We start from the raw sequence: 10936 nt of genomic DNA, 5'->3' as shown, positions 1-10936 counted from the left end.
TTCATGCCAGTGGTGAAATTCAATTTTTTTTACTACCGGTTCTGTGGGTGTGGCTTGATGGGCGTGGTATGGCTTGGTGGATGTGGCTTAGTGGGCTTGGCAAGGGAAGGATACTGAAAAATCCCCATTCCCACCCCACTCCTGGGGGAATGATATTGCAAAATCTCCATTTCCACCCCACACTGGGGTCAGCCAGAGGTGGTATTTGCCAGTTCTGTGAACTACTCAAAATTTCTGCTACCGGTTCTCTAGAACCTGTCAGAACCTGCTGGATTTCACCCCTGCTTCATGTTTTCATCTTTTGGAAAATTTATAACATTCTAAACATGCCTCAAATATAAATGCTGTCTATGTTTGTATTATTTAGAAGTTCTTGTTTCTGATTATATTTCCTCTACAATTCAAATCGGGCCTCAGCAGAATAATGTAGCATTTAGGGAAAAAGATACAAGCCAAGAGAGCAGCTCCAGAGGCCAAAATGGAGAAGATCTCCACAGCCACCATGGACTTCCCTTTGGTGCTCAGATAAGTGGGAAGGAAGGAGATCCAAACACTGCAAAAGACCAGCATGCTAAAAGTAATGAACTTGGCTTCGTTAAAACTATCAGGCAATTTCCTAGCCAAAAAGGCCACTGTGAAACTAATGAGGGCTAAGAAACCCAGATAGGCAAGGACAGCATAAAACATTGAAGTTGAGCCTTCATTACATTCCAAGATGGCCTCTCCAGTCAGTGACTGAAAATCCAAGTTAGGAAATGGGGGAGAAGTTATCAGCCAGATGGCACAAAGGACTGCTTGGATCAGGGGACAGGCTAAGACAATGGAGTTGGTCAGTGGTTTTCCTAAGAGTTTCCTTGTCTTGTTCCCTGGCTTGGTGGCCATGAAGGCCAGAACCACCATGACAGTTTTTGCCAACACAGAGGAAACTGCCAGGGCAAAGAGAATGGCAAAGGCAGTTTGTCGGAAGAGACAGGTGATCTTCCCTGGTCGACCAATGAAGAGGAAGGAGCAGAGGAAGCAAAACAGCAGGGAGACCAGCAGGATGTAGGTGAGATCTCGGTTGTTGGCCTTGACAATCGGTGTGTCATGATGTTTTAGGAAAATCACCAGGACTGCAGACGTGATCAGAGAGAGAAAAAGAGCGAGAGAAACTAAAGTGTATCCCAGGCTGTCTTGGTAAGCAAGGAAGTGGATCTTCTTGGCAATGCATTGGTCCTTGTCCTTGTTGGGATATTGGTCTTCTGGGCAGGGTTCACAGTGAGCTGCATCTGAAATCAAAAGTCTTTGTCTAAGGATTTCAAGGGTATCTGCATGAACATTATTCCTCCCTCAGGGGTGACATGACTTCCCTTTCTGCTGTGGCCAACAAACAACAGGAGTGATGAAATGACCCACTGTGCAATTTTTGGAACTCAAAAAAGGGCTAATCATCCTTTGTTCATGGTGATCCTTGGGATAGGGAGCTGTTATGGCCTGTTGACCGCCGGCCCCTCCAGCAGCTGAATCAGAGGAGGAGGAGGCATGGGAGTCAAGGTCAGCATCAAGGCAACGTGGGAGCTCCGAGGGAGAAGAGGGAATGGAGCTGGCAGAGAGAGAGAGACAGAGGCGGAGTCTGGGCCTTCTGTCAGCTCTCTGAGGGAGAGTCAACAGCCCCCAGGGCTGGAGGTGGCTGATGAGGAAGAGGAGGAACAGCTGGGTCCAGTGCCTGACACGCGGATGAGCAGAAGACAGAGGAGAGGAGAGCAGTGGAAATCTATGGGCCGGTCCTTGGGACAGAAGAGCCACCGCTGCTAGTGAAGCCCCATCTTAGCTCTGGGGATAAAAGGCAGGGGGCGGAGATGAATAGATGGGGCATCTTCTGGCCAGACGGACTTGTTAGCCTGTGTTGAGAGAGAAACTTTTTGCCGGGGCTGCTGGCGCTCCTAATAAAGGAATCTTTGAGTTAACTTCAGAGGGTTGGTCCTGTTTGGGGAGCTTGGTCAGAATAGTAGGGCTAGAGACAAGGATTCGTTCAGTTCCAGCTTCCTGGTCAGTTTGCTTGGGGGAAAAGTCCCTCTCCAATCATTGGGAACTTCCACGATTGCCGTGGCTTTTAATCTGAGACTACCAATTATTCCTCCCCTTACTTTATACTGGAACCAGCAGAAGACTCCTAGATGTATTAATTAGGAATGCTGCAGTTTTGGTTATCACTGCTTTAAGTGCTCTGCTTTGTACAGGTAGTCCTCGATTTACGAACACAATTGAGCCTAAAATTTCTGTTGCTATTTCTGAAGTGAATTTTTCTCCATTTTACAACCTTTCTAGCCATGGTCTTTACATGAATCTGTGCAGTGGTTAAATTAGTAAGATGGTTGTTAAGTGAATCTAGCTTCCGCATTGGCTTTGCTTGTCAGAAGTTCGCAAAAGGGAATTTTTTTAAAAAAAATTTGATTTATATGCCACCTTTCTCCGGAGATTCAGGGCGGCTTACAATGTGCTCAGCAATAGCCTTCATCCTTTTGTATATTTATACAAAATCAGCTTATTGCCCCCACAACTGGGTCCTCAATTTACCTACCTTAGAAAGGATGGAAGGCTGAGTCAACCTTGAGCCTTGGTGAGATTCGAACCTGCAGTAATTGCAGGCAGCTGGTCTTAATAACCAGCTTAATAACAGGGTGCCTTAGACCACTGTACTACCAAGGCTCTTTCATGGAATTGCATCATTCCAAGACAGTGCAATTGTCATGAGTATGAATCAGTTGCTAAGCGTCTGTGAATACATGTCAATCTTACCAAAAATGACAACAATAACAAAAAAATATATATTTTGATCTACTGAATGGCTTCCTTGATCCCTGAATATCTACGTTTGTTGTCTGCTCTACCTGTCTGATTAGAAATGGTCCCTTCTGGACAAGGGTCACAGTGGTAGCAGCAAACCTGTTCACCCTCTGGAACTCTTCTCTTCTCTCCTGCATGGCACCTCTTCATGCCACACCTGGCAAAGGGCACCTTCTGAAAGAGAAAAGATAAAGACTTGAGAGGGCCTAAGCGATGGACATCTTTTGTTAATTTATTTCACATTATATTTCCATTCCATATTCTTATTTCTACGTTCAAGTGGTGCGGTGGCCTAGAGGTGGAGCTCTCGCCTCACAATCAGGAGGCTGTGAGTTCGATCCTAGGTAGAGGCAGATATTTCTCTCTTTCTGGGTACAATGAGAATATATCTGCTGAATATAACTCAGGAAACACTCAGCTCCTTTCAGTTGCCCAGACTCCACCCCGTGAGGGATTATGGGCAGTGGTGAAATGTAAAATTTGTTACTATCGGTTCTGTGGGCATGGCTTGGGATGTGTGTGGGGGGTAATGTGACTGGGTGGGCGTCGCTAACCTTTTTAAAAAATTTTACTTTTCAAAGCATTTTTTCTACAACCTCTTCGGCCGAAGAGGTTGCAGAAACAAATGGTTTTAAAAGCCTCTGAAGATCAGGCAACTCAGCTGGGATCATCAGCGTTTTTAAAATCATTTTTTTCTATAGCCTCTTCGGCCGAAGAGGTTGCAGAAAAAAATGCTTTAATTACTGGTTCTCCCAAACTGGCCCGAACTGGCTGAATCCCACCACTGATCCAACTGAACAGGAATAGTCCATGATAATGATTGTTGCTTGCTCTAATTGCATCCTGGGTTTTCAAGCAGAGGTTCTTCTCAATCCAGAACCCTTTGTGGATTGACACAAATCAGACCTCACATGTGTTACATGCAAAGCAATTTTTTTCACCAAGTGCCTGCCATAGTTTTGGACTCAAATCGATTGTTTTCCAAATTGGAAGGATGTTCTGCATTTCCAGGAGAGGATGAATCTTTCCCTGAACTTAACAAGATTTCCTTGCCACTCACCTTTGTGGCCCAGATGATTGCGTCTGAATTAATGGTGAAATCCTGTCCTTGGGAAACCCCGGGATGTATTTGCCCAACTTTCGTGGAGACAAAAGAGTGATTGGGGAGGAAAATCCAGTTGAGAAGATCAAAGCGAGGAGAACCGAGTCCGTTTTCTGAGAAGGAGATTTCATCTCCAGCGCTGTTGTTAAATTGGACGTTCTTCAAATAGGGAAGAATCTGAAAAAAAAAATACACCTTCAGAAATTGGAGCAATTGGCTGAGAGCCACAGATGAGAGATCATGGCTTCCACCATTCTTCGTTGGCCATTATCTTAGGACATGGAGGTATGTCTGAGAAACTACCATATTTTTTGGAGTATAAGACACACTCACACCCCCAAAAGAGGGTGAAAATTTGGGTGCATCTTATACACCAAATGTAGCCTTGCCCATCCGCCAGCCCGCCCGGAAAATGGGGTGCACGGAGGCGGCAATAAGCTATGGCAATCCCTGCAGCCTGAAACAGGTGATCTTCGGGAGGCTGATCCAACCGACAATCAGCTGCTTGTGCTAATCAGGCTGTGCTGAAGCTGAAGCTGAAGCTGAGGCTGAAGCTGAAACAGGCTGTTTGCTGCAAGGAGGCAAATTGCTGGGAGGCAGAGGCAGATTTTTTTTTCTTGTGCTAATCAGGCTGTGCTGAAAATGAAAATGAAACTGAAACAGGCTGTTTGCTGTTTGCTGCAAGGAGGCAAATTGCTGGGAGGCAGGCAGATTTTTTTTCTTGTTTTCCTCCCCCAAAAGGTATGTGCGTCTTATAGTCCGGAGCTTCTTATACTCCAAAAAATACTGTAGACAAGTTCCATTGATGGAATTTTGGCTAATCAGGAGTGACACCACATATTTCATTCTTTCCCCATAACTACAAAGGTTTCTCTTTTTCATTGAGCATTTGTATTTAGTTTTACCACAATTATCCTAGAAAGATTTTACTGCCAAACTCTAAATTTCATTATGTGCTTTTGCTCCTGTGATGATTGACCATGTGCATTTTTAAAAATGTTGCCTTTGGCTCCAAGTCTTGTAAATGAGAGACACATTTTCAGAATTGATTTAATAATTTCTATTACAATTATGTAAAATTCCACTGGCATTCTCTAGCTTATAGTCATGTGGAGAGAAGTACCTGTCCTGGTTTACATTTCATTGTCCAGAGAGGTCCAACATTAAGCCTTTGATGAAGAACAGTTTGAGGGACTGCCTCCAATTTCTAAGAGGCTGCCACAAAGAGGAGGGGATCAACCTATTATCTAAAGCACCTGAAGGCAGAACAAGAAGCAATGGATGGAAACTAACCAAAGAGAGAAGCAACCTGGAACTAAGGAGAAATTTCCTGACGCTGAGGACAATTAAATCAGTGGAACAACTTGCCTCCAGAAGTTGTGGTTCACTGGAGGTTTTCAAGAAGGAATTGGACAGCCATTTGTCTATTGAGCAGGGGGTTGGACTAGAAAACCTCCAAGGTCCCTTCCAGCTCTCTTTATGGAGATTCTCAGCCATCCAGGTCATGGTTGTCCCAAAAGTGTTTTTTTTTTCCAGAAAGGCAACTGGACTTTCTGGTTTTTCCTTGAAGACATTTTGCTTCTCATCCAAGAAGCTTGTTCAGCTCTGACTGGATGGTGGGGAATGGAAGGATTTATACTTCTTGCAGACAGCTGGTCATTTGCATCCTTTTAGCGAGTTTTAAGGCAATCTGATGACACAAATAAACCTCCAGGTGGCCTTAACAACTCTCTAAAAGGATGCAAATGACCAACTGCTTGCAAGGAGTATAAATCCTTCCGTTCCCCACCATCCACCACTTCAGACAAATGGTTATCCAAACTCTTCTTAAAAACCTCCAGTGTTGGAGCATTCACAACTTCTGGAGGCAAGTTGTTCCACTGATTGATTGTTCTCACTGTCAGGAAATTTCTCCTTAGTTCTAAGTTGCTTCTCTCCTTGATTAGTTTCCACCCATTGCTTCTTGTCCTGCCCTCAGGGGCTTTGGAGAATAGCTTGACTCCCTCTTCTTTGTGGAAGCCTCTGAGATACTGGAAGACTGCTATCATGTCTCCCCTAGTCCTTCTTTTCATCACACTAGACATACCCAGTTCCTGCAACCGTTTTTCATATGTTTTAGCCTCCATCCCCTAATCTTCTTTGTTGCTCTTCTCTGCACTCTTTCTAGAGTCTCCACATCTTTTTTACATTGTGGTGACCAAAATTGGATGCTGTATTCCAACTGTGGCCTTACCAAGGCATTATAAAGTGGTATCAACACTTCACGTGATCTTGATTCTATCCCTCTGTTAATGCAGCCTAGAACTGTGTTGGCTTTTTTGTCACCTGCTGCACATGGCTGGCTCATATTTAAGTGATTGTCAACTAGGACTCCAAGATCCCTCTCACAGTTACAACTATTGAGCAAGGTACCACGTATACTGTACCTGTGCATTTTGTTTTTCAAAACATATTTATATGATAGCATGCTGATATCTTCTATAAGGATCTTTGGACTGGATAAAAAGTCCCAGAGATTACCTGCCATGACTGGACATTTGAGATCCTCCTTCCAAGCCTCATCATTGTTCGTTGCACTCCTGATCCATACATTGCATGTAATGCATGTCCCAGAGCATAAATAGCATTGTAGATATTGTAACTTTCACCTGTCATGATTGTTTCAAAAAAATAAATTGGCAGATTATGTAAATTCTCTTTTCCTGTGCATGGTTTTTCATGCTTTGGAAGGATCTTGCCTGGTTTGTGAATCTTGCAGCCGAAGACCAATTCCCACCATGGAGGGAGAAAGACATCTCTTCGTGGGTTGAATGGGTCTAAAGACAGGATGAAATGGGTGAATTCTGAGATATCCCCGGTGTGGTCCCTAAAATGCAGAGACCCATGGAAGGGATTTATATCTTTCAATATGTCTTCAGATCCCATCATACTAACTTTCCAATGGGAAGTTAAGACCCAGACTTTACAAAATGATGTCTTTGTCAATTGTTTGTGAATGTTCATTATCGCCATTACATTTGTAATACTACTGGAGTCTCCAAAGAGAACAATCACTTCAGCTTCAGACCAGGTTTTGAAAATATGAGGTAATGTCCACCTTGTCCTGTCAAGAAAATCCAATGTCATCATTTCAGTGAAGGCCAAGCAGATCTCCTTCTCCTTGAGCATTGGTATCAGAGATGAGATGAAACGCTCTCCATTGTCATCTTCAAGGGCCAGAAGACCCACCCAGTTCCACCGGAAATGCAGGAGGAGCTGGACTAAACCCACATACTGAGGAGATTCATTCTGATTAATTTGGAAGAAGGAAGGATAAACCGTTCTGTTTCCTTGAGAGACCTCAAAGCCAACACCAAACTGGAGAAAGTGAGATTCATCTTTCAAAGTCAAAGCAACATTTTGATGGTGACTTTAAGAGTCCCCACAGTGTTGTCTCCTGCCCCACCATGCTGACTCATTTTGAGTGGAAGGCTTAAACTTCTCCCCTTCTTAGGAAGAGCCGCCAGTTGCATATTTTGCCATGTTGTGACACGTCAAAAACCCAGTGGACAAAGCCTCAATCTCATACAGACAATAAACGGTACGAAAACTCTGGATACATTTATATGAAGAATAAGTTAGGAAGAAATTTATCTCAGCAAGTGGAACATTTCAGAATTATGTCATTATTTACCTCTTTTGGGTTATTTGAGATATAAAATAATTGCATGCATTCTCTAAATCACACATTCCTGAGACTTCCGGTTGGCGCCGCAGGGACACAGGCGGGGAAATGCCGAGCTCTGCTGAGCTCTGCCAAATCCCCTCCGTTAAGCTGCCGCCGATAGGTTTGCGGACCTCCCCTGTCTTGTAGGGACAGGGGGACAAGAAGGAACGCCTTGGGCGGCCGAGAGGAACGGGCGGGTTCCTCGGGGCCGGAGGCTTCTCCTTCATGCCGGCGGCAGCGGGACGGCAGCCATAGCGGCTGCCCTGAAACTGCGGCAATCGGGAACAAGGATTGTGCTGGAGGAAGAAGATGAAGAAAGAGCAAAAATCAAGAAGCCGGGTGAGTGACACCAACCCAGGCAAACGTACCTATTTGGAATTATTGGAAAATAAGACCCTAAAATTAAAAGCGGCTGTTGGACTGCGGGGCTTAAAGATTGAAAAGGAAAAAAAAAAAATGGGTAAAAGACCCAAATTGAATTTTGTTGCAGTAAACTTAAACTGGATGATTTGGTATTAATAAATTTCTGAAATTTGACTGTGCCTTTAACTGGAGTGGAGAGGAGAAATGGATATTTCTGAGAATTAATGCCTCTAAAAGAAAATGAAGCTAATGAAGATAGAGATGGATAGCTACAAAATAGCCATGGAGTCTGCAGTGATTAAACAGAGAAGTGGATTAAAGAAATTTCCCTTTCTGGGTGGAAAAGAAACATGTTAATTGACTTTTTACCTTGGATTACTTGAAATTAATATTGGATATAAGGATTTTGGAGATTCCTACTCTGTCCCAGATGATTTTAAGAAAGAAGAAAGAAGAAAGAAAGAACATTTTGGATTTTAACAATGGAGACTGACAAAACTAGGTGTGGTGTAGTTAACAAAGACAGGAAGCTGATGCACTACGCTTGGATCAGACATTTTAAAAGTTTTAAAGGGACATATAGAAATTCTTTACTTTGAACTGATGAACCTTGAAATAGAGCACTTTGGATAGAGAGGAAAAGGAAGAAAAGGAAGAATTAAAGTGGATAAATTTAAATGTGACTAACTGAAATGTAAAGTTTAAACGCCTATGTATATATGATAAAGTTTAAAAGCCTAGGTATATATGATTTTTGGATAAAAACAGGAAAGGTTGTGAAATAATAAAAATAGAAAACAAGAGGTGGCTATTAAAATAGTGGATGATATCAAGGGGATAAAAATAATAAAGAAGAATATATTTTGAGGTAGGAAAATTTTAAGAAAATGTACTGTTTGATGTAATACGTTTTAATTTTAATTTGCAAACAAATGTTAAACTGATGAATAAGGATTGATTGAACAAAATACAAGATACACAGATGCTAGTGATTAGTCTTGAATTAAGGTAATACAAGTTGGAAATGATGACTATTATGACATATACTGAGATTTAAATTGAAAGAGCAGGATGGAAAAATGATATAAAACAGATAATTATATTACAGTTAAAATGTGTGGGATGGATACCAACTAGATAAGAGTTTGAGACTCGGTGGAAATACGTTGGAAATTAATTCAAAATGCTGGAAACAGCCAAACAAATAGGAGGAGAGTTGGAGGAGACTATGCTGGAAATCAGCCCATAAAATGCTGGAAACAGCCAAACAAATAGGAGGAGAGTTGGAGGAGACTATGCTGGAAATCAGCCAAACAATGGAGGGAGTTAAGGAGGAGACTATGCTGGAAATCAGCCCACAAAATGCTGGAAACAGTCAAACAAATAGGAGAGTTGGAGGAGATTGAGGAACTATTTTAAAATCAACTAAATAGTTGGTGTTTTGGAGGGGATCAAGCTGAGAATTAATCAAATAGAAGAAGCTGGAAGATAGTTAAATATTAGAGGGAGATATAGTGGAAAATATATTAGAAATTGGAGTAAATAAAATATGCCTTTGAGAGAAATCTGTGTAATATGTAAACTGGGAGAAAAAAAAAACCTAAGGTAAACTGATTTGGGGATAAGGGTCAAAGGATTAAAATTAGATAAAATGTTGTTTTATAAAATACAATAAAAATGGAGTGGTATTGAATTGAAACTAAGAATAAATGGTGATAAAATTGTAAGGTAAACACTTAACAAGAGGTTAGAATATTGTAAAAATTATTTTGATATGACTTGTATAAGATATAAGGTAAAGAAGAATAAAGATATGTTTAGAATTGTTATGCAGATGTAAAAATGAGTGAAAGTGAATTTGAAACTAATTTTGGATAGATATAATGGATTTATATAGATGAAAATGTGAAATTTGAGGTAAAATTGGTTTTTTCTTAAGTTTTGAATTTCTTTTTTATCTTCTTTTTTTTCCTTTTTTTTGTTTATTTATAAAAGATGTAATGGAAATTGTGAATTGAGCTTGTGAAAGGAATGTAAGCGTGGTAATCATCTATGATCGGATCGAGATTTTTGCTCTTGAAAGTTATGTTTTTATGTTTAAATTTGAAAAAATAAATAAAAAATATTTACCAAAATAAATAAATAAATAAATCACACATTTTGTTTTGTTTGTCTATTCCATAATTGCATCTGAAGGAGCTCCCTTACCTGTGGGACCTTGAAGATGCTGAAGATGGAGGCCATCTCCCTTGAGGATTTGGATTTGAGACCTCCAACAACAGAGAGCAGAGTGTCCTGCCCGTCACACTGATAACCTGGAACCATTTGGCCTCGTGTGGAGAGCAGGGAGAGGCTGATTAAGGAAATCTCCCTCTCAATCTGGTGATTGTCAAAGATGTGGAAGCCAAGGGTGATGTTGGGAAGGAGAACCACATCCTTGTTGACTTCTGCGACTGCAAACACCAAGGCCAAGATCTGTTGGTATTTCTTGGGCATGACCCTATAGTGAGAAAACCATTGGAGAACATAACAGGAAAACTTGTATCTGCTGGTTGAGTTTGCTTTGTCTTTTTTGTTGTTGTTTGGAGTTGTAATTTCCAAATTTCATTGGGTTTTTCCCCCCAAAGGTTACTCCTTGATTAAATTTGGATGGCTTTGTGAGAAAGGAGAAAAGCCTCTCCATCTCGTAAACCATTTTATTCTCCTCTATTGTCACGCCAATCTTCACTTTGCTCTTTGCCAGTTTCTCCTCTTTCTTCCTAATCAATCTGGTCCTCTCTTGGAGCAGCTTCTTCAGATCTCCTAACCATTACTGAGCACAAGAATGCAGTGTGGGTCACAGCATCAATTTCCTGAAGGGCACACTATCCTTGAGCACTGTCAGAGGAAGATTTGGCTAGTCTAGAGAAAGGAAGGACTAGGGGTGACATGATAGCAGT

General features: G+C 41.6%; 1 protein-coding gene across 1 annotated transcript; it reads right to left on the bottom strand.

Moving 5' to 3' along the window:
• Positions 1-288: 288 nt before the first annotated feature.
• Positions 289-10493, bottom strand: LOC148116315 (vomeronasal type-2 receptor 26-like). The gene is made up of 5 exons (XM_087874059.1): positions 10206-10493; positions 6449-7285; positions 3887-4105; positions 2871-3000; positions 289-1268 (listed from the first exon to the last, which is right to left on the bottom strand). Exons 1-5 carry the CDS (start codon positions 10491-10493, stop codon positions 364-366), a joined length of 2379 nt encoding a protein of 792 aa, XP_087730185.1. The 3' UTR covers positions 289-363.
• Positions 10494-10936: the final 443 nt, after the last annotated feature.

Source organism: Pantherophis guttatus, chromosome 1, assembly GCF_059756535.1.
Source record: "Pantherophis guttatus breed Tessera chromosome 1, ASM5975653v1, whole genome shotgun sequence".
Taxonomy (NCBI): Eukaryota; Metazoa; Chordata; class Lepidosauria; order Squamata; family Colubridae; genus Pantherophis; species Pantherophis guttatus.
The sequence above is the reverse complement of the archived record's forward strand: the minus strand, read 5'-3'. Positions and strand labels throughout refer to the sequence as shown.

Coding starts and splice junctions, on each gene's coding strand:
- LOC148116315 (XM_087874059.1), bottom strand. CDS start 10,493: ATGCCCAAGAAATACCAACAGATCTTGGCCTTGGTGTTTGCAGTCGCA. Junction 3,001..3,886: donor CAATCATCTGGGCCACAAAG/GTGAGTGGCAAG, acceptor TTTCTCTTTCAG/AAGGTGCCCTTTGCCAGGTG. Junction 1,269..2,870: donor GACCATTTCTAATCAGACAG/GTAGAGCAGACA, acceptor TTTTGATTTCAG/ATGCAGCTCACTGTGAACCC.